The 25,525-nt window shown below is 42.7% G+C and overlaps 1 protein-coding gene across 2 annotated transcripts in view; it reads left to right on the forward strand.

Annotated features, from left to right (window-relative positions):
* LOC110508072 (syntaxin-1A) overlaps window positions 1-25,525 on the forward strand; it is a 198,949-nt gene that overhangs the window by 52,397 nt on the left and 121,027 nt on the right. For both annotated transcript variants that reach the window (XM_090224092.1, XM_090224093.1), the window contains exon 3: window positions 10,672-10,771. In XM_090224092.1, coding sequence (XP_090080218.1) covers window positions 10,672-10,771 — 100 coding nt within the window. The remainder of the gene's footprint in view (window positions 1-10,671; window positions 10,772-25,525) is intronic.

Consider the following 25,525-nt stretch of genomic DNA (forward strand, 5'->3'; position numbering starts at 1 on the left):
TACATGGAGGAGGTTTAAAATCCTGACCTAGTGAGAGATACATGGAGGAGGTTTAATACCCTGACCTAGTGAGATATACATGGAGGAGGTTTAATACCCTGACCTAGTGAGATATACATGGAGGAGGTTTAATACCCTGACCTAGTGAGATATACATGGAGGAGGTTTAATACCCTGACCTAGTGAGATATACATGGAGGAGGTTTAATACCCTGACCTAGTGAGAGATACATGGAGGAGGTTTAATATCCTGATTTAGTGAGATATACATGGAGGAGGTTTAATACCCTGACCTAGTGAGATATACATGGAGGAGGTTTAATATCCTGACCTAGTGAGATATACATGGAGGAGGTTTAATATCCTGACCTAGTGAGAGATACATGGAGGAGGTTTAATATCCTGACCTAGTGAGATATACATGGAGGAGGTTTAATACCCTGACCTAGTGAGATATACATGGAGGTTTAATACCCTGACCTAGTGAGATATACATGGAGGAGGTTTAATACCCTGACCTAGTGAGAGATACATGGAGGAGGTTTAATATCCTGATTTAGTGAGATATACATGGAGGAGGTTTAATACCCTGACCTAGTGAGATATACATGGAGGAGGTTTAATATCCTGACCTAGTGAGATATACATGGAGGAGGTTTAATATCCTGACCTAGTGAGATATACATGGAGGAGGTTTAATACCCTGACCTAGTGAGATATACATGGAGGTTTAATACCCTGACCTAGTGAGATATACAGGTTTAATATCCTGACCTAGTGAGAGATACATGGAGGAGGTTTAATATCCTGACCTAGTGAGATATACATGGAGGTTTAATACCCTGACCTAGTGAGATATACATGGAGGAGGTTTAATATCCTGACCTAGTGAGATATACATGGAGGAGGTTTAATACCCTGACCTAGTGAGATATACATGGAGGTTTAATACCCTGACCTAGTGAGATATATACATGGAGGTTTAATACCCTGACCTAGTGAGAGATACATGGAGGAGGTTTAATACCCTGACCTAGTGAGATATACATGGAGGAGGTTTAATACCCTGACCTAGTGAGATATACATGGAGGAGGTTTAATACCCTGACCTAGTGAGAGATACATGGAGGAGGTTTAATACCCTGACCTAGTGAGAGATACATGGAGGAGGTTTAATATCCTGACCTAGTGAGAGATACATGGAGGAGGTTTAATATCCTGACCTAGTGAGATATACATGGAGGAGGTTTAATATCCTGACCTATTGAGATATACATGGAGGTTTAATACCCTGACCTAGTGAGATATACATGGAGGAGGTTTAATACCCTGACCTAGTGAGAGATACATGGAGGAGGTTTAATACCCTGACCTAGTGAGAGATACATGGAGGAGGTTTAATATCCTGACCTAGTGAGATATACATGGAGGAGGTTTAATACCCTGACCTAGTGAGAGATACATGGAGGAGGTTTAATACCCTGACCTAGTGAGATATACATGGAGGTTTAATACCCTGACCTAGTGAGATATACATGGAGGAGGTTTAATATCCTGACCTAGTGAGATATACATGGAGGAGGTTTAATACCCTGACCTAGTGAGATATACAGGTTTAATATCTTGACCTAGTGAGAGATACATGGAGGAGGTTTAATATCCTGACCTAGTGAGATATACATGGAGGTTTAATACCCTGACCTAGTGAGATATACATGGAGGAGGTTTAATACCCTGACCTAGTGAGATATACATGGAGGAGGTTTAATACCCTGACCTAGTGAGATATACAGGTTTAATATCCTGACCTAGTGAGAGATACATGGAGGAGGTTTAATATCCTGACCTAGTGAGATATACATGGAGGAGGTTTAATACCCTGACCTAGTGAGATATACAATGGAGGAGGTTTAATACCCTGACCTAGTGAGATATACATGGAGGTTTAATACCCTGACCTAGTGAGATATACAGGTTTAATATCCTGACCTAGTGAGAGATACATGGAGGAGGTTTAATATCCTGACCTAGTGAGAGATACATGGAGGAGGTTTAATACCCTGACCTAGTGAGATATACATGGAGGTTTAATATCCTGACCTAGTGAGAGATACATGGAGGAGGTTTAATATCCTGACCTAGTGAGATATACATGGAGGAGGTTTAAAATCCTGACCTAGTGAGAGATACATGGAGGAGGTTTAATACCCTGACCTAGTGAGATATACATGGAGGAGGTTTAATACCCTGACCTAGTGAGATATACATGGAGGAGGTTTAATACCCTGACCTAGTGAGATATACATGGAGGAGGTTTAATACCCTGACCTAGTGAGATATACATGGAGGAGGTTTAATACCCTGACCTAGTGAGAGATACATGGAGGAGGTTTAATACCCTGATTTAGTGAGATATACATGGAGGAGGTTTAATACCCTGACCTAGTGAGATATACATGGAGGTTTAATACCCTGACCTAGTGAGATATACATGGAGGAGGTTTAATACCCTGACCTAGTGAGGGATACATGGAGGAGGTTTAATATCCTGATTTAGTGAGATATACATGGAGGAGGTTTAATACCCTGACCTAGTGAGATATACATGGAGGAGGTTTAATATCCTGACCTAGTGAGATATACATGGAGGAGGTTTAATATCCTGACCTAGTGAGATATACATGGAGGAGGTTTAATACCCTGACCTAGTGAGATATACATGGAGGTTTAATACCCTGACCTAGTGAGATATACAGGTTTAATATCCTGACCTAGTGAGAGATACATGGAGGAGGTTTAATATCCTGACCTAGTGAGATATACATGGAGGTTTAATACCCTGACCTAGTGAGATATACATGGAGGAGGTTTAATATCCTGACCTAGTGAGATATACATGGAGGAGGTTTAATACCCTGACCTAGTGAGATATACATGGAGGTTTAATACCCTGACCTAGTGAGATATATACATGGAGGTTTAATACCCTGACCTAGTGAGAGATACATGGAGGAGGTTTAATACCCTGACCTAGTGAGATATACATGGAGGAGGTTTAATACCCTGACCTAGTGAGATATACATGGAGGAGGTTTTAATACCCTGACCTAGTGAGAGATACATGGAGGAGGTTTAATACCCTGACCTAGTGAGAGATACATGGAGGAGGTTTAATATCCTGACCTAGTGAGAGATACATGGAGGAGGTTTAATATCCTGACCTAGTGAGATATACATGGAGGAGGTTTAATATCCTGACCTATTGAGATATACATGGAGGTTTAATACCCTGACCTAGTGAGATATACATGGAGGAGGTTTAATACCCTGACCTAGTGAGAGATACATGGAGGAGGTTTAATACCCTGACCTAGTGAGAGATACATGGAGGAGGTTTAATATCCTGACCTAGTGAGATATACATGGAGGAGGTTTAATACCCTGACCTAGTGAGAGATACATGGAGGAGGTTTAATACCCTGACCTAGTGAGAGATACATGGGGGAGGTTTAATACCCTGACCTAGTGAGAGATACATGGAGGAGGTTTAATATCCTGACCTAGTGAGAGATACATGGAGGAGGTTTAATACCCTGACCTAGTGAGATATACATGGAGGAGGTTTAATACCCTGACCTAGTGAGATATACATGGAGGAGGTTTAATACCCTGACCTAGTGAGAGATACATGGAGGAGGTTTAATACCCTGACCTAGTGAGAGATACATGGAGGAGGTTTAATATCCTGACCTAGTGAGAGATACATGGAGGAGGTTTAATATCCTGACCTAGTGAGATATACATGGAGGAGGTTTAATATCCTGACCTATTGAGATATACATGGAGGTTTAATACCCTGACCTAGTGAGATATACATGGAGGAGGTTTAATACCCTGACCTAGTGAGAGATACATGGAGGAGGTTTAATACCCTGACCTAGTGAGAGATACATGGAGGAGGTTTAATATCCTGACCTAGTGAGATATACATGGAGGAGGTTTAATACCCTGACCTAGTGAGAGATACATGGAGGAGGTTTAATACCCTGACCTAGTGAGATATACATGGAGGTTTAATACCCTGACCTAGTGAGATATACATGGAGGAGGTTTAATATCCTGACCTAGTGAGATATACATGGAGGAGGTTTAATACCCTGACCTAGTGAGATATACAGGTTTAATATCTTGACCTAGTGAGAGATACATGGAGGAGGTTTAATATCCTGACCTAGTGAGATATACATGGAGGTTTAATACCCTGACCTAGTGAGATATACATGGAGGAGGTTTAATACCCTGACCTAGTGAGATATACATGGAAGAGGTTTAATATCCTGACCTAGTGAGATATACATGGAGGAGGTTTAATACCCTGACCTAGTGAGATATACATGGAGGAGGTTTAATACCCTGACCTAGTGAGATATACAGGTTTAATATCCTGACCTAGTGAGAGATACATGGAGGAGGTTTAATATCCTGACCTAGTGAGATATACATGGAGGAGGTTTAATACCCTGACCTAGTGAGATATACAATGGAGGAGGTTTAATACCCTGACCTAGTGAGATATACATGGAGGTTTAATACCCTGACCTAGTGAGATATACAGGTTTAATATCCTGACCTAGTGAGAGATACATGGAGGAGGTTTAATATCCTGACCTAGTGAGAGATACATGGAGGAGGTTTAATACCCTGACCTAGTGAGATATACATGGAGGTTTAATATCCTGACCTAGTGAGAGATACATGGAGGAGGTTTAATATCCTGACCTAGTGAGATATACATGGAGGAGGTTTAAAATCCTGACCTAATGAGAGATACATGGAGGAGGTTTAATACCCTGACCTAGTGAGATATACATGGAGGAGGTTTAATACCCTGACCTAGTGAGATATACATGGAGGAGGTTTAATACCCTGACCTAGTGAGATATACATGGAGGAGGTTTAATACCCTGACCTAGTGAGATATACATGGAGGAGGTTTAATACCCTGACCTAGTGAGAGATACATGGAGGAGGTTTAATACCCTGATTTAGTGAGATATACATGGAGGAGGTTTAATACCCTGACCTAGTGAGATATACATGGAGGTTTAATACCCTGACCTAGTGAGATATACATGGAGGAGGTTTAATACCCTGACCTAGTGAGGGATACATGGAGGAGGTTTAATATCCTGATTTAGTGAGATATACATGGAGGAGGTTTAATACCCTGACCTAGTGAGATATACATGGAGGAGGTTTAATATCCTGACCTAGTGAGATATACATGGAGGAGGTTTAATATCCTGACCTAGTGAGATATACATGGAGGAGGTTTAATACCCTGACCTAGTGAGATATACATGGAGGTTTAATACCCTGACCTAGTGAGATATACAGGTTTAATATCCTGACCTAGTGAGAGATACATGGAGGAGGTTTAATATCCTGACCTAGTGAGATATACATGGAGGTTTAATACCCTGACCTAGTGAGATATACATGGAGGAGGTTTAATATCCTGACCTAGTGAGATATACATGGAGGAGGTTTAATACCCTGACCTAGTGAGATATACATGGAGGTTTAATACCCTGACCTAGTGAGATATATACATGGAGGTTTAATACCCTGACCTAGTGAGAGATACATGGAGGAGGTTTAATACCCTGACCTAGTGAGATATACATGGAGGAGGTTTAATACCCTGACCTAGTGAGATATACATGGAGGAGGTTTTAATACCCTGACCTAGTGAGAGATACATGGAGGAGGTTTAATACCCTGACCTAGTGAGAGATACATGGAGGAGGTTTAATATCCTGACCTAGTGAGAGATACATGGAGGAGGTTTAATATCCTGACCTAGTGAGATATACATGGAGGAGGTTTAATATCCTGACCTATTGAGATATACATGGAGGTTTAATACCCTGACCTAGTGAGATATACATGGAGGAGGTTTAATACCCTGACCTAGTGAGAGATACATGGAGGAGGTTTAATACCCTGACCTAGTGAGAGATACATGGAGGAGGTTTAATATCCTGACCTAGTGAGATATACATGGAGGAGGTTTAATACCCTGACCTAGTGAGAGATACATGGAGGAGGTTTAATACCCTGACCTAGTGAGAGATACATGGGGGAGGTTTAATACCCTGACCTAGTGAGAGATACATGGAGGAGGTTTAATATCCTGACCTAGTGAGAGATACATGGAGGAGGTTTAATATCCTGACCTAGTGAGATATACATGGAGGAGGTTTAATATCCTGACCTAGTGAGATATACATGGAGGAGGTTTAATACCCTGACCTAGTGAGAGATACATGGAGGAGGTTTAATATCCTGACCTAGTGAGAGATACATGGAGGAGGTTTAATATCCTGACCTAGTGAGAGATACATGGAGGAGGTTTAATATCCTGACCTAGTGAGAGATACATGGAGGAGGTTTAATACCCTGACCTAGTGAGAGATACATGGAGGAGGTTTAATATCCTGACCTAGTGAGAGATACATGGAGGAGGCTTAATCAAGCTAGTTGTCTTGATTACTTTCTTATGTCATTCTCTCTGGCATCAAAAGTTTAAAAAGTGTTGATAGGGAACAGAATGCGGTCAGACCATCACATAATTGGCATATATATATTACTCTTACAGAATTTCCACGTGGGCGAGGATATTGGAAATTTAATCAAAGCCAACTGGATGATAACTTGTTTTTAACTAGGACAGAAGAATTTATAACTTTATTTTTCCGACATAACATAGGTACAGAAGATCCCCTTATTGTATGGGACACTTTTAAATGTGCCTTTGGAGGCCATGCAATTCAGTATTCATTTATAAAACAAAAGCCATTTAGGTCAAAAGAGTCCATCTTAAACAAAGGAACTTGAAGGACTAACAGAACAGACAGGTGGCATAAAAACTACCATAGAGGCACAGAATAAGTTAGAGGAAACACCAAATGAAACGGAGGAACTTATTCTAGAAAGATCCAGTGTAATATAGTATAAAAATAAAGCAAACTGGATGGAATATGGGGGAAAATGACCCAAATTATTTTCCCATCTTCAACATAGAAATGTTACCAATGTTTTTTTATTGAAATGATTTATGTAAAAATCACCCTGATTAACTCTTTACTCGTATAACAGTTTACCTAGTTGCTTATGGTTTTGCCGACACCTCGTGACCTGCTTTTTATATGATATAAACAAAAAAATATTACATTTGGTCTGGAATGGCAAGCCAGACACAATTAATAGGGCCTATTTATATAATGAATATGAATTCGGGGGGGCAGAAATGATTAAATATTAAAGCATTAGACCTCTCACTAAAATCATCAGTCATACAAAAGTTATACTTACATCCAAAATGGTTCTCTAGTAAATTAGTAAAATGTCTCACCCCATGTTCAAGAACAGCCTTTTCCTTTTATTCAGATTACAACCTCTCCCTTTATTCAGATTACAACCTCTCCCTTTATTCAGATTACAACCTCTCCCTTTATTCAGATTACAACCTCTCCCTTTATTCAGATTACAACCTCTCCCTTTATTCAGATTACAACCTCTCCCTTTTTTCAGATTACAACCTCTCCCTTCATTCAGATTACAACCTCTCCCTTCATTCAGATTACAACCTCTCCCTTCATTCAGATTACAACCTCTCCCTTCATTCAGATTACAACCTCTCCCTTTATTCAGATTACACCCTCTCCCTTTATTCAGATTACAACCTCCCCCTTCATTCAGATTACAACCTCTCCCTTTATTCAGATTACAACCTCTCCCTTTATTCAGATTACAACCTCTCCTTTTATTCAGATTACAACCTCCCCCTTCATTCAGATTACAACCTCCCCCTTTATTCAGATTACAACCTCTCACTGTATTCAGATTACAACCTTTCCCTTTATTCAGATTACAACCTCTCCCTTCATTCAGATTACAACCTCTCCCTTTATTCAGATTACAACCTCTCCCTTTATTCAGATTACAACCTCTCCCTTTATTCAGATTACAACCTCTCCCTTTATTCAGATTACAACCTCTCCCTTTATTCAGATTACAACCTCTCCCTTTATTCAGATTACAACCTCTCCCTTTATTCAGATTACAACCTCAGATTACAACCTCTCCCTTTATTCAGATTACAACCGCCCCTTTATTCAGATTACAACCTCCCCCTTTATTCAGATTACAACCTCTCCCTTTATTCAGATTACAACCTCTCCCTTCATTCAGATTACAACCTCTCCCTTTATTCAGATTACAACCTCCCCCTTTATTCAGATTACAACCTCCCCCTTTATTCAGATTACAACCTCTCCCTTTATTCAGATTACAACCTCTCCCTTTATTCAGATTACAACCTCTCCCTTTATTCAGATTACAACCTCTCCCCTCATTCAGATTACAACCTCTCACTGTATTCAGATTACAACCTCTCCCTTTATTCAGATTACAACCTCCCCCTTTATTCAGATTACAACCTCTCCCTTTATTCAGATTACAACCTCCCCCTTTATTCAGATTACAACCTCCCCCTTTATTCAGATTACAACCTCTCCCCTCATTCAGATTACAACCTCCCCCTTTATTCAGATTACAACCTCTCCCTTTATTCAGATTACAACCTCTCCCTTCATTCAGATTACAACCTCTCCCTTTATTCAGATTACAACCTCTCCCTTTATTCAGATTACAACCTCTCACTGTATTCAGATTACAACCTCCCCCTTTATTCAGATTACAACCTCTCCCTTTATTCAGATTACAACCTCCCCCTTTATTCAGATTACAACCTCTCCCCTCATTCAGATTACAACCTCTCCCTTTATTCAGATTACAACCTCTCCCTTCATTCAGATTACAACTGCTCACTTTCGGTTATTTGAAAATGAAATCATCTCCAAAATATCGTTGTTTTTTTAAACAAGCCTTAGAATGGTGGTTGAAATTTCAGTTTAATCCACCTGAAAAGACAGCACAAATACTACAACAAATATTGTGGATAAACTCAAATATACTAATTGATTTTTTTTTTTTTTTACGTATTTTTCGATCAAATGTGACCAATTTCTTCTGAAACTCGTCAGTCTATTCTTGTTCTGAGAAATGAAGGCTATTCCATGCGAGAAATTGCCAAGAAACGGAAGATCTCGTAGAAAGCTGTGTACTACTGCCTTCACAGAACAGAGCAAACTGGCTCTAACCAGAATGGAAAGAGGAGTGGGAGGCCTCGGTGCACAACTGAGCAAAGTACGTTCGTCTCTAGGAGACAGAACGCGTCTACTTCCTGAGCGGTATGACGGCTGCGTGGTCCCATGGTGTTTATTCTTGCGTACTATTGTTTGTACAGATGAACGTGGTACCTTCAGGCATTTAGAAATTGCTCCCAAGGATGAACCAGACTTGTGGAGGTCTACATTTTTTTTCTGGGGTATTTTTTGCTGATATCTTTTGATTTTCCCATGTCGTCAAGCAAAGAGGCACTGAGTTTGAAGATAGGCCTTGAAATACATCCACAGGTACACCTTCAATTGACTCAAATTATGTCAATTAGCCTATCAGAACCTTCTAAAGCCCTGACATCATTTTCTGGAATTTTCCAAGTTGTTCAATGGCACAGTCAACTTAGTGTATGTAAACTTCTGACCCACTGGAATTATGACACAGTGAATTATAAGTGAAAGAATCTGTCTGTAAACAGTTGTTGGAAAAATTACTTGTATCATGACCAACTTGCCAATGCTATAGTTTGTTAACAAGAACTTTGTGAAGTGGTTGAAAAATGAGTTTTAATGACTCCAAACTAAATGCATGTAAACTTTCAACTTCAACTGTAGATATTCCATAAAAAATCTGCCGTTTCCAGCTACAATAGTCATTTACAATATTAACCATGTCTACACTGTATTTCTGATCAATTTGATATTATTTTAATGGACAAAAATGTTGCTTTTATAAAAAAAATAGGACATTTTTAAGTAACTCTAAACTTTTGAACGTGTGTGTGTGTGTGTGTGTGTGTGTGTGTCTGTGTGTGTGTGTGTGTGTGTTTACCCCACAAAAATATATGGGGGTTTGGAAATTATGCAGACAATTACATTGATGGAAGCAACAATCTATCCGCAATATTATTTATTTTTATTTAACCAGGTAGGCCAGGTGAGAACAAGTTGTCATTTACAACTGCGATCTGGCCAAGATAAAGCAAAGCAGTTCGACACATACACCACGGAGTTGCACATTGAATAAACAAACGTACAGTCAATAACACAACAGTAGAAACCCACACACACAGTTCACTTCCATAACAGCCACACACAACATCATCACCTTGCTTCCTTCTGGAATCTGTGCTCTCCTCCTCTCACCTTTTCCGTTCGCTCTCTCTCTCTCTCTCTCTCTCTCTCTTCCTCTCTTTCTCGCTCTCTCTCTCTGTCTCTCTCTCTCTCTCTTTCTTTCTCTTTCTCTCTCTCTGTCTCTCTCTCTGTCTCTTTCTTTCTCTCTCTTTCTTTCTCTCTCTCTCTCTCTCTACCGTTCTCTCTCTCTCTGTCTCTACCGTTCTCTCTGTCTCTACCGTTCTCTCGCTCTCTCGCTCTCTCGCTCGCTCTCTCTCTCGCTCTCCTTCTCTCTGCTTCTCTCCCTCTGTAGGTGGAGGAGATCCGTGTCTTCATTGAGTCCCTGGCTGAGAAGGTGGAGGAGGTGAAGAGGAAACACAGTGCCATCCTGGCTGCACCCAACCCCGACGAGAGTGAGTCACTTTACTGTTACCTTACAGCTACCCTATACCTATACCCTATACTGTTACCTTACAGCTACCCTATACTGTTACCTTACAGCTACCCTATACCTATATTCTAAACTGTTACCTTACAGCTACCCTATACCCTATAATTTTACCTTACAGCTACCCTATACTGTTACCTTACAGCTACCCTATACCTATACCCTATACTGTTACCTTACAGCTACCCTATACATATACTGTTACCTTACAGCTACCCTATACCTATACCCTATACCCTATACCCTATACCTATACCCTATACTGTTACCTTACAGCTACCCTATACCTATACCCTATACCTATACCCTATACAGCTACCCTATACCCTATACTGTTACCTTACAGCTACCCTATACCCTATACCCTATACCTATACCCTATACCTATACCCTATACTGTTAACTTACAGCTACCCTATACCTATACCCTATACCCTATACTGTTACCTTACAGCTACCCTATACCCGATACCCTATACCTATACCCTATACCCTATACTGTTACCTTACAGCTACCCTATACCCTATACCCTATACCTATACCCTATACTGTTAACTTACAGCTACCCTATACCTATACCCTATACTGTTACCTTACAGCTACCCTATACCCGATACCCTATACCCTATACTGTTACCTTACAGCTACCCTATACCCTATACCCTATACCTATACCCTATACCCTATACTGTTAACTTACAGCTACCCTGTACCTATACCTTATACCTATACCCTACACTGTTACCTTACAGCTACCCTATACCCTATACCTATACCCTATACCTATACCCTATACCTATACCCTATACCTATACCCTATACTGTTACCTCTACAGTGCCATCCTGGCTGCACCCAAACCCGACGAGAGTGAGGCACTATATTAATGACTTTACTGTTACCCAAACCTCCATGGGGGACAGAGGTGTGATGTCACTACACTATAGTACTGTTACCCAAACCTCCATGGGGGACAGAGGTGTGATGTCACTACACTATAGTACTGTTACCCAAACCTCCATGGGGGACAGAGGTGTGATGTCACTACACTATAGTACTGTTACCCAAACCTCCATGGGGGACAGAGGTGTGATGTCACTACACTATAGTACTGTTACCCAAACCTCCATGGGGGACAGAGGTGTGATGTCACTACACTATAGTACTGTTACCCAAACCTCCATGGGGGACAGAGGTGTGATGTCACTACACTATAGTACTGTTACCCAAACCTCCATGGGGGACAGAGGTGTGATGTCACTACACTATATTAATGACTTTACTGTTACCCAAACCTCCATGGGGGACAGAGGTGTGATGTCACTACACTATAGTACTGTTACCCAAACCTCCATGGGGGACAGAGGTGTGATGTCACTACACTATAGTACTGTTACCCAAACCTCCATGGGGGACAGAGGTGTGATGTCACTACACTATAGTACTGTTACCCAAACCTCCATGGGGGACAGAGGTGTGATGTCACTACACTATATTAATGACTTTACTGTTACCCAAACCTCCATGGGGGACAGAGGTGTGATGTCACTACACTATAGTACTGTTACCCAAACCTCCATGGGGGACAGAGGTGTGATGTCACTACACTATAGTACTGTTACCCAAACCTCCATGGGGGACAGAGGTGTGATGTCACTACACTATATTAATGACTTTACTGTTACCCAAACCTCCATGGGGGACAGAGGTGTGATGTCACTACACTATAGTACTGTTACCCAAACCTCCATGGGGGACAGAGGTGTGATGTCACTACACTATAGTACTGTTACCCAAACCTCCATGGGGGACAGAGGTGTGATGTCACTACACTATAGTACTGTTACCCAAACCTCCATGGGGGACAGAGGTGTGATGTCACTACACTATAGTACTGTTACCCAAACCTCCATGGGGGACAGAGGTGTGATGTCACTACACTATAGTACTGTTACCCAAACCTCCATGGGGGACAGAGGTGTGATGTCACTACACTATAGTACTGTTACCCAAACCTCCATGGGGGACAGAGGTGTGATGTCACTACACTATATTAATGACTTTACTGTTACCCAAACCTCCATGGGGGACAGAGGTGTGATGTCACTACACTATAGTACTGTTACCCAAACCTCCATGGGGGACAGAGGTGTGATGTCACTACACTATAGTACTGTTACCCAAACCTCCATGGGGGACAGAGGTGTGATGTCACTACACTATAGTACTGTTACCCAAACCTCCATGGGGGACAGAGGTGTGATGTCACTACACTATATTAATGACTTTACTGTTACCCAAACCTCCATGGGGGACAGAGGTGTGATGTCACTACACTATAGTACTGTTACCCAAACCTCCATGGGGGACAGAGGTGTGATGTCACTACACTATAGTACTGTTACCCAAACCTCCATGGGGGACAGAGGTGTGATGTCACTACACTATATTAATGACTTTACTGTTACCCAAACCTCCATGGGGGACAGAGGTGTGATGTCACTACACTATAGTACTGTTACCCAAACCTCCATGGGGGACAGAGGTGTGATGTCACTACACTATAGTACTGTTACCCAAACCTCCATGGGGGACAGAGGTGTGATGTCACTACACTATAGTACTGTTACCCAAACCTCCATGGGGGACAGAGGTGTGATGTCACTACACTATAGTACTGTTACCCAAACCTCCATGGGGGACAGAGGTGTGATGTCACTACACTATAGTACTGTTACCCAAACCTCCATGGGGGACAGAGGTGTGATGTCACTACACTATAGTACTGTTACCCAAACCTCCATGGGGGACAGAGGTGTGATGTCACTACACTATAGTACTGTTACCCAAACCTCCATGGGGGACAGAGGTGTGATGTCACTACACTATAGTACTGTTACCCAAACCTCCATGGGGGACAGAGGTGTGATGTCACTACACTATAGTACTGTTACCCAAACCTCCATGGGGGACAGAGGTGTGATGTCACTACACTATAGTACTGTTACCCAAACCTCCATGGGGGACAGAGGTGTGATGTCACTACACTATAGTACTGTTACCCAAACCTCCATGGGGGACAGAGGTGTGATGTCACTACACTATAGTACTGTTACCCAAACCTCCATGGGGGACAGAGGTGTGATGTCACTACACTATAGTACTGTTACCCAAACCTCCATGGGGGACAGAGGTGTGATGTCACTACACTATAGTACTGTTACCCAAACCTCCATGGGGGACAGAGGTGTGATGTCACTACACTATAGTACTGTTACCCAAACCTCCATGGGGGACAGAGGTGTGATGTCACTACACTATAGTACTGTTACCCAAACCTCCATGGGGGACAGAGGTGTGATGTCACTACACTATAGTACTGTTACCCAAACCTCCATGGGGGACAGAGGTGTGATGTCACTACACTATAGTACTGTTACCCAAACCTCCATGGGGGACAGAGGTGTGATGTCACTACACTATAGTACTGTTACCCAAACCTCCATGGGGGACAGAGGTGTGATGTCACTACACTATAGTACTGTTACCCAAACCTCCATGGGGGACAGAGGTGTGATGTCACTACACTATAGTACTGTTACCCAAACCTCCATGGGGGACAGAGGTGTGATGTCACTACACTATAGTACTGTTACCCAAACCTCCATGGGGGACAGAGGTGTGATGTCACTACACTATATTAATGACTTTACTGTTACCCAAACCTCCATGGGGGACAGAGGTGTGATGTCACTACACTATAGTACTGTTACCCAAACCTCCATGGGGGACAGAGGTGTGATGTCACTACACTATAGTACTGTTACCCAAACCTCCATGGGGGACAGAGGTGTGATGTCACTACACTATAGTACTGTTACCCAAACCTCCATGGGGGACAGAGGTGTGATGTCACTACACTATAGTACTGTTACCCAAACCTCCATGGGGGACAGAGGTGTGATGTCACTACACTATAGTACTGTTACCCAAACCTCCATGGGGGACAGAGGTGTGATGTCACTACACTATAGTACTGTTACCCAAACCTCCATGGGGGACAGAGGTGTGATGTCACTACACTATATTAATGACTTTACTGTTACCCAAACCTCCATGGGGGACAGAGGTGTGATGTCACTACACTATAGTACTGTTACCCAAACCTCCATGGGGGACAGAGGTGTGATGTCACTACACTATAGTACTGTTACCCAAACCTCCATGGGGGACAGAGGTGTGATGTCACTACACTATAGTACTGTTACCCAAACCTCCATGGGGGACAGAGGTGTGATGTCACTACACTATAGTACTGTTACCCAAACCTCCATGGGGGACAGAGGTGTGATGTCACTACACTATAGTACTGTTACCCAAACCTCCATGGGGGACAGAGGTGTGATGTCACTACACTATAGTACTGTTACCCAAACCTCCATGGGGGACAGAGGTGTGATGTCACTACACTATAGTACTGTTACCCAAACCTCCATGGGGGACAGAGGTGTGATGTCACTACACTATAGTACTGTTACCCAAACCTCCATGGGGGACAGAGGTGTGATGTCACTACACTATAGTACTGTTACCCAAACCTCCATGGGGGACAGAGGTGTGATGTCACTACACTATAGTACTGTTACCCAAACCTCCATGGGGGACAGAGGTGTGATGTCACTACACTATAGTACTGTTACCCAAACCTCCATGGGGGACAGAGGTGTGATGTCACTACACTATAGTACTGTTACCCAAACCTCCATGGGGGACAGAGGTGTGATGTCACTACACTATAGTACTGTTACCCAAACCTCCATGGGGACAGAGGTGTGATGTCACTACACTATATTAATGACTTTACTGTTACCCAAACCTCCATGGGGGACAGAGGTGTGATGTCACTACACTATAGTACTGTTACCCAAACCTCCATGGGGGACAGAGGTGTGATGTCACTACACTATAGTACTGTTACCCAAACCTCCATGGGGACAGAGGTGTGATGTCACTACACTATATTAATGACTTTACTGTTACCCAAACCTCCATGGGGGACAGAGGTGTGATGTCACTACACTATAGTACTGTTACCCAAACCTCCATGGGGGACAGAGGTGTGATGTCACTACACTATAGTACTGTTACCCAAACCTCCATGGGGGACAGAGGTGTGATGTCACTACACTATAGTACTGTTACCCAAACCTCCATGGGGGACAGAGGTGTGATGTCACTACACTATAGTACTGTTACCCAAACCTCCATGGGGGACAGAGGTGTGATGTCACTACACTATAGTACTGTTACCCAAACCTCCATGGGGGACAGAGGTGTGATGTCACTACACTATATTAATGACTTTACTGTTACCCAAACCTCCATGGGGGACAGAGGTGTGATGTCACTACACTATAGTACTGTTACCCAAACCTCCATGGGGGACAGAGGTGTGATGTCACTACACTATAGTACTGTTACCCAAACCTCCATGGGGGACAGAGGTGTGATGTCACTACACTATATTAATGACTTTACTGTTACCCAAACCTCCATGGGGGACAGAGGTGTGATGTCACTACACTATAGTACTGTTACCCAAACCTCCATGGGGGACAGAGGTGTGATGTCACTACACTATAGTACTGTTACCCAAACCTCCATGGGGGACAGAGGTGTGATGTCACTACACTATATTACTGTTACCCAAACCTCCATGGGGGACAGAGGTGTGATGTCACTACACTATAGTACTGTTACCCAAACCTCCATGGGGGACAGAGGTGTGATGTCACTACACTATAGTACTGTTACCCAAACCGCCATGGGGGACAGAGGTGTGATGTCACTACACTATATTACTGTTACCCAAACCTCCATGGGGGACAGAGGTGTGATGTCACTACACTATAGTACTGTTACCCAAACCTCCATGGGGGACAGAGGTGTGATGTCACTACACTATAGTACTGTTACCCAAACCTCCATGGGGGACAGAGGTGTGATGTCACTACACTATATTAACGACACACCCCATTGATGATGAATAATTTTTACAAATGAATCATTCATCCCTAAGTTAATATTTAATTCCATAACCAGACTTAAATGACTTCTAATGAGTTAGCGGATCTCATGATGGAGTCGGGCCTAAGGAGAACAAGCAGGGAGAGCGGGCCCCCGTTAGCTAGATGAGGAGAAGGAAGAGGATGATGATTTGTCACAGGAGGAAATAAAATTAAATTGTATTACATTTTATTGGTCACATACACATGGTTATCAGATGTTATTGGTCACATACACATGGTTAGCAGATGTTATTGGTCACATACACATGGTTATCAGATGTTATTGGTCACATACACATGGTTATCAGATGTTATTGGTCACATACACATGGTTATCAGATGTTATTGGTCACATACACATGGTTAGCAGATGTTATTGGTCACATACACATGGTTAGTAGATGTTATTGGTCACATACACATGGTTAGCAGATGTTATTGGTCACATACACATGGTTAGAAGATGTTATTGGTCACATACACATGGTTAGTAGATGTTATTGGTCACATACACATGGTTAGCAGATGTTATTGGTCACATACACATGGTTAGTAGATGTTATTGGTCACATACACATGGTTAGCAGATGTTATTGGTCACATACACATGGTTAGCAGATGTTATTGGTCACATACACATGGTTAGTAGATGTTATTGGTCACATACACATGGTTAGTAGATGTTATTGGTCACATACACATGGTTAGCAGATGTTATTGGTCACATACACATGGTTAGCAGATGTTATTGGTCACATACACATGGTTAGCAGATGTTATTGGTCACATACACATGGTTAGCAGATGTTATTGGTCACATACACATGGTTAGTAGATGTTATTGGTCACATACACATGGTTAGTAGATGTTATTGGTCACATACACATGGTTAGCAGATGTTATTGGTCACATACACATGGTTAGCAGATGTTATTGGTCACATACACATGGTTAGCAGATGTTATTGGTCACATACACATGGTTAGCAGATGTGATTGGTCACATACACATGGTTAGCAGATGTTATTGGTCACATGGTTAGCAGATGTTATTGGTCACATACACATGGTTAGCAGATGTTATTGGTCACATACACATGGTTAGAAGATGTTATTGGTCACATACACATGGTTAGTAGATGTTATTGGTCACATACACATGGTTAGCAGATGTTATTGGTCACATACACATGGTTAGTAGATGTTATTGGTCACATACACATGGTTAGCAGATGTTATTGGTCACATACACATGGTTAGCAGATGTTATTGGTCACATGGTTAGCAGATGTTATTGGTCACATACACATGGTTAGCAGATGTTATTGGTCACATACACATGGTTAGAAGATGTTATTGGTCACATACACATGGTTAGTAGATGTTATTGGTCACATACACATGGTTAGCAGATGTTATTGGTCACATACACATGGTTAGAAGATGTTATTGGTCACATACACATGGTTAGTAGATGTTATTGGTCACATGGTTAGCAGATGTTATTGGTCACATACACATGGTTAGCAGATGTTATTGGTCACATACACATGGTTAGCAGATGTTATTGGTCACATACACATGGTTAGTAGATGTTATTGGTCACATACACATGGTTAGCAGATGTTATTGGTCACATACACATGGTTAGCAGATGTTATTGGTCACATACACATGGTTAGCAGATGTTATTGGTCACATACACATGGTTAGCAGATGTTATTGGTCACATACACATGGTTAGCAGATATTATTGGTCACATACACATGGTTAGCAGATGTTATTGGTCACATACACATGGTTAGCAGATGTTATTGGTCACATACACATGGTTAGCAGATGTTATTGGTCACATACACATGGTTAGTAGATGTTATTGGTCACATACTCATGGTTAGCAGATGTTATTGGTCACATACACATGGTTAGCAGATGTTATTGGTCACATACACATGGTTAGCAGATGTTATTGGTCACATACACATGGTTAGCAGATGTTATTGGTCACATACACATGGTTAGCAGATGTTATTGGTCACATACACATGGTTAGCAGATGTTATTGGTCACATGGTTAGTAGATGTTATTGGTCACATGGTTAGTAGATGTTATTGGTGACATACACATGGTTAGCAGATGTTATTGGTCACATACACATGGTTAGTAGATGTTATTGGTCACATACACATGGTTAGCAGATGTTATTGGTCACATACACATGGTTATCAGATGTTATTGGTAACATACACATGGTTAGAAGATGTTATTGGTCACATACAGATGGTTAGCAGATGTTATTGGTCACATACACATGGTTAGCAGATGTTATTGGTCACATGGTTAGTAGATGTTATTGGTCACATGCACATGGTTAGCAGATGTTATTGGTGACATACACATGGTTAGCAGATGTTATGGGCAGGGGAGGGCCTTGTATGCATCGTGGAGTGGCAGTGGTCGAGCGTGTTACTCTCTCGTGTACTGCAATCGATATGCTGATAGATTTTTAGGTAGCCTTGTTCTCAGATTAACTCTGTTAAAATCCCCAGCTACAATAAATGCAGCTTCCGGATATATGGTTTCCAGTTTGCATAAAGTCCAGTGAAGTTCCTTGATGGCCGTCTTGGTATCCGCTTGATTGATTGATTGCTTGTGAGGAATTCTAGGTCAGGTGAACAAAAGGACTTGAGTTCTAGTATGTTGTTACAATTACACCATGAGTCGTTAATCATGAAACATAGACCCTTCTTCTTACCAGAGAGATGTTTATTCCTGTCGGTGCGATGCACTTGACTGTACGGACTCCGCATGTCCCAAGCTAGCCATGTTTCCGTGAAACAGAGTATGTTACAATCCCTTATATCTCTTTTGAAAGCAACTTTTGCCCTGATTTCTTTGACTTTGTTAACTAGGGACTGGACATTAGCGAGTAATAATAATATACTGGGAAGCGGTGGGTGGTGTGCCCACATCTGAAGCCTCACTAGAAGACCACTCCGGCACCCTCCCATCCGGCACCCTCCCATCCGACACCCTCCCCTCCGGCACCCTCCCCTCCGGCACCCTCCCCTCCGGCACCCTCCCCTCCGGCACCCTCTCCTCCGGCACTCTCTCCTCTGGCACCCTCTCCTCTGGCACCCTCTCCTCTGGCACCCTCTCCTCTGGCACCCTCTCCTCCGGCACCCTCTCCTCCGGCACCCTCTCCTCCGGCACCCTCTCCTCCGGCACCCTCCTCTCCGGCACCCTCCTCTCCGGCACCCTCTCCTCTGGCACCCTCTCCTCTGGCACCCTCTCCTCTGGCGCCCTCTCCTCTGGCGCCCTCTCCTCTGGCGCCCTCTCCTCTGGCACCCTCTCCTCCGGCACCCTCTCCTCCGGCACCCTCCCCTCTGGCAGCGTTATTGTTTTGGGTCGGCCTCTGGAATCAGTTCAAATGCCCTGGGAGGTGCAGACAAAGGATCCGCTTTAGGAAAGTTGTATTCTTGGTCGTAGTGCTGGTAAGTTTACGTTTCTCAAAAAGGAAGTACTGCACAGTTTCCTAAGGACCTGAAGCGAAACAGCCATCTCTATCGGCACCATCTTTCCGACCTATGGACGTTTTGAGACAGCTGTTAAGATGACATCAATGAGGTGACATTTTAAGTCTGTCTGCCACACTGGTGTCCAATTTCCCAGAAAACATCTCTCTAGTCCCCCCTTTTAACGACAACACAGGGTTGGATTTGAGCCCTTGCAATGAGGGGGCAGGGGAAAGCAAGGTGGCGTGTTTAAGATGGGGCCTTTCCATAGGTCGTTTTGTGGCACGTGAGGAGCACCACAGTCAGGGTGTGTAAAATGTTAATGTCAGGCCTATTCATTATATGGAGGTCAATAGATACCTTCCTACCTCCCAGTGTGGTGCTAATGGAATAGAGTCAGAGACTAATGTCATCTGGATCACATGTAACGCTGGGTGCTGAGCACTGATGTGAGGTGAGTGAGTGAGTGAGGTGAGTGAGTGAGTTGAGTGAGTTGAGTGAGTTGAGTGAGTTGAGTGAGGTGAGTGAGGTGAGTGAGGTGAGTGTGAGTGAGACTGTGGGTGACACTGTCACAGAAAATAAATTCATACGGTAATTTGGGGTAATATCAACAGTGAAATGTTTTACTGCAGCATACTGTAAATGATGGTGCATTGTGGGAAAATGTTGTGGGGAGGGGATAGAATGTTTGTTTATTAAATGGTACTATCATTCCACCCCACAGAATACCGTACCATATCATTGGAGTGGCAAAAACATTTGGACCAATAGTGTTGTTTCTGGCTCATTAACACATGTTGAGGCTAGACTTGTAAAAAAACTATATTTGTTGCTCTACTAATTTAACTCCTATGTGGATATAGTGCCCCATCAAATTTGAAATGTATAGGGGGACAGACTGGATAAGAGGGAAATGATTCAAGATCATTTACTGATTCATTAATGGAATAATTAATTGATCTGATTTTATTTGATTAAGTTGGTTATACGATCCAAATGAATCTAAGAGGGGCACCATTAAGCATTAAGAACCCCTTGAATCTATCATTAACCATTAATGACTTCAATGCCACAAAAAAATGATTCAAGGTTTTATTTACTTGACTAAATAATTAGAAAAGGTGGTAGTTTAATAAAAAATATCAGATATCAAGACAGGGTACTCAAGACAGGGTACTCAAGACAGGGTACTCAAGACAGGGTACTCAAGACAGGGTACTCAAGACAGGGTACTCAAGACAGGGTACTCAAGACAGGGTACTCAAGACAGGGTACTCAAGACAGGGTACTCTGGGATACAAGACAGTCGAGGTAATAGGTTCCACTGGTCAATGTGAATAACTTCCGTACACAACTCCGATACAACAACACATTAAAGGACTTTTTCAGAAATAGACATGTCCTACAGTAGGCTACCAGTTAGCATCCGAAATGGACAGGGCCAGGACGGTATTGATCATTGGTTTGTTAAATTAGACCTGCCGTCTTGCAATACTCAATGACTTCCACCACTTTACACACACACACACACACACACACACACACACACACACAGCACCACGTTCAGAGGAAATGAAGAATGCGATAGGTTAAATGTCTTGTATGTCAGTGTTGCCTGCCCAGTCGGATTCCGTTAGGGTGGGACGGAGCTGGGGAAAAGGTGTGTTGTCCAAGTCTCTCTCGACAGTAGTGCTGAGGACCGAAGGCCGAAGTAGCTCGCAGCCGAAAGGGGCTATACCCATCTCTCTCTCTCTGTCTCTCTCTCTCTCTCTCTCTCTCTCTCTCTCTCTCTCTCTCTCTCTCGTCCTGATCTGTTCTGTTCTTCAGCAGCCGCCCTGTGAGCTGACTAAAGTGTGTATAAAATCCAATAAGTTTGAAGTCTCTCTTACTGTCAGTCCCACTCAGAGCCTCTCTTACAATAGCCAGTCCGACTGCCTGTGTGTGTGGGCCCTGAGCCATAAACTTAACACAGATACAGATTTTCTTAGCAGAGAGGGAAAAGAGAGATATTACAGAATATAAAATAACACCTGTAGGGAGGCTAGGAAATAAGAGGGGAAGATAGAAAATACGAAGGGAAGCACCCATAGGGAAGATAGAAAATAAGAAGGGAAGCACCCATAGGGAAGATAGAAAATAAGAAGGGAAGCACCCATAGGGAAGATAGAAAATAAGAAGGGAAGCACCCATAGGGAAGATAGAAAATAAGAAGGAAAGCACCCATAGGGAAGATAGAAAATGTGTGTTTCCTTGTGTGTTAGTGTTCCGTATGTTCCCTTGTGTGTTGGTGTTCCTTATGTTCATCTAGTGTGTTGGTGTTCCTTATGTTCATCTAGTGTGTTGGTGTTCCTTATGTTCATCTAGTGTGGTGGTGTGTCGTATGTTCATCTAGTGTGGTGGTGTTTCGTATGTTCCCTTGTGTGTTGGTGTTCCGTATGTTCATCTTGTGTGTTGGTGTTCCTTATGTTCATCTAGTGTGTTGGTGTTCCTTATGTTCATCTAGTGTGTTGGTGTTCCGTATGTTCATCTAGTGTGGTGGTGTGTCGTATGTTCATCTAGTGTGTTGGTGTTCCTTATGTTCATCTAGTGTGGTGGTGTGTCGTATGTTCATCTAGTGTGTTGGTGTTCCTTATGTTCATCTAGTGTGTTGGTGTTCCGTATGTTCATCTAGTGTGGTGGTGTTCCGTATGTTCATCTAGTGTGGTGGTGTTCCTTATGTTCATCTAGTGTGGTGGTGTTCCGTATGTTCATCTAGTGTGGTGGTGTTCCTTATGTTCATCTAGTGTGGTGGTGTTCCGTATGTTCATCTAGTGTGGTGGTGTTCCGTATGTTCATCTAGTGTGTTAGTGTTCCGTATGTTCATCTAGTGTGGTGGTGTTCCGTATGTTCATCTAGTGTGGTGGTGTTCCGTATGTTCATCTAGTGTGTTAGTGTTCCGTATGTTCATCTAGTGTGGTGGTGTTCCTTATGTTCATCTAGTGTGGTGGTGTTCCTTATGTTCATCTAGTGTGTTAGTGTTCCGTATGTTCATCTAGTGTGTTGGTGTTCCTTATGTTCATCTAGTGTGTTAGTGTTCCTTATGTTCATCTAGTGTGTTGGTGTTCCGTATGTTCATCTAGTGTGGTGGTGTTCCGTATGTTCATCTAGTGTGGTGGTGTTCCGTATGTTCATCTAGTGTGTTGGTGTTCCTTATGTTCATCTAGTGTGGTGGTGTGTCGTATGTTCATCTAGTGTGTTGGTGTTCCTTATGTTCATCTAGTGTGGTGGTGTGTCGTATGTTCATCTAGTGTGTTGGTGTTCCTTATGTTCATCTAGTGTGGTGGTGTTCCTTATGTTCATCTAGTGTGGTGGTGTTCCTTATGTTCATCTAGTGTGGTGGTGTTCCGTATGTTCATCTAGTGTGGTGGTGTTCCGTATGTTCATCTAGTGTGGTGGTGTTCCGTATGTTCATCTAGTGTGGTGGTGTTCCTTATGTTCATCTAGTGTGGTGGTGTTCCTTATGTTCATCTAGTGTGGTGGTGTTCCTTATGTTCATCTAGTGTGGTGGTGTTCCGTATGTTCATCTAGTGTGGTGGTGTTCCTTATGTTCATCTAGTGTGGTGGTGTTCCGTATGTTCATCTAGTGTGGTGGTGTTCCTTATGTTCATCTAGTGTGTTGGTGTTCCTTATGTTCATCTAGTGTGGTGGTGTGTCGTATGTTCATCTAGTGTGTTGGTGTTCCTTATGTTCATCTAGTGTGGTGGTGTGTCGTATGTTCATCTAGTGTGTTAGTGTTCCGTATGTTCATCTAGTGTGGTGGTGTTCCGTGTGTTCATCTAGTGTGTTAGTGTTCCGTATGTTCATCTAGTGTGGTGGTGTTCCGTATGTTCATCTAGTGTGTTGGTGTTCCGTATGTTCATCTAGTGTGGTGGTGTGTCGTATGTTCATCTAGTGTGGTGGTGTTCCGTATGTTCATCTAGTGTGGTGGTGTTCCGTATGTTCATCTAGTGTGGTGGTGTTCCTTATGTTCATCTAGTGTGTTAGTGTTCCTTATGTTCATCTAGTGTGGTGGTGTTCCTTATGTTCATCTAGTGTGGTGGTGTTCCGTATGTTCATCTAGTGTGGTGGTGTTCCGTATGTTCATCTAGTGTGTTGGTGTTCCGTATGTTCATCTAGTGTGGTGGTGTTCCGTATGTTCATCTAGTGTGGTGGTGTTCCGTATGTTCATCTAGTGTGGTGGTGTGTCGTATGTTCATCTAGTGTGGTGGTGTTCCGTATGTTCATCTAGTGTGGTGGTGTGTCGTATGTTCATCTAGTGTGGTGGTGTTCCGTATGTTCATCTAGTGTGTTGGTGTTCCGTATGTTCATCTAGTGTGTTGGTGTTCCGTATGTTCATCTAGTGTGTTGGTGTTCCGTATGTTCATCTTGTGTGGTGGTGTTCCGTATGTTCATCTAGTGTGTTGGTGTTCCGTATGTTCATCTTGTGTGGTGGTGTTCCGTATGTTCATCTAGTGTGGTGGTGTTCCGTATGTTCATCTAGTGTGGTGGTGTGTCTTATGTTCATCTAGTGTGTTAGTGTTCCGTATGTTCATCTAGTGTGGTGGTGTGTCGTATGTTCATCTAGTGTGGTGGTGTTCCGTATGTTCATCTAGTGTGTTGGTGTTCCGTATGTTCATCTAGTGTGGTGGTGTTCCGTATGTTCATCTAGTGTGGTGGTGTTCCGTATGTTCATCTAGTGTGTTAGTGTTCCGTATGTTCATCTAGTGTGGTGGTGTTCCTTATGTTCATCTAGTGTGGTGGTGTTCCTTATGTTCATCTAGTGTGTTAGTGTTCCGTATGTTCATCTAGTGTGTTGGTGTTCCTTATGTTCATCTAGTGTGTTGGTGTTCCGTATGTTCATCTAGTGTGGTGGTGTGTCGTATGTTCATCTAGTGTGTTGGTGTTCCTTATGTTCATCTAGTGTGGTGGTGTGTCGTATGTTCATCTAGTGTGGTGGTGTTCCGTATGTTCATCTAGTGTGGTGGTGTTCCTTATGTTCATCTAGTGTGGTGGTGTTCCGTATGTTCATCTAGTGTGGTGGTGTTCCTTATGTTCATCTAGTGTGGTGGTGTTCCTTATGTTCATCTAGTGTGGTGGTGTTCCTTATGTTCATCTAG

This window comes from Oncorhynchus mykiss, chromosome 27, assembly GCF_057628025.1.
Source record: "Oncorhynchus mykiss isolate SJ-2025 chromosome 27, ASM5762802v1, whole genome shotgun sequence".
NCBI lineage: Eukaryota > Metazoa > Chordata > Actinopteri > Salmoniformes > Salmonidae > Oncorhynchus > Oncorhynchus mykiss.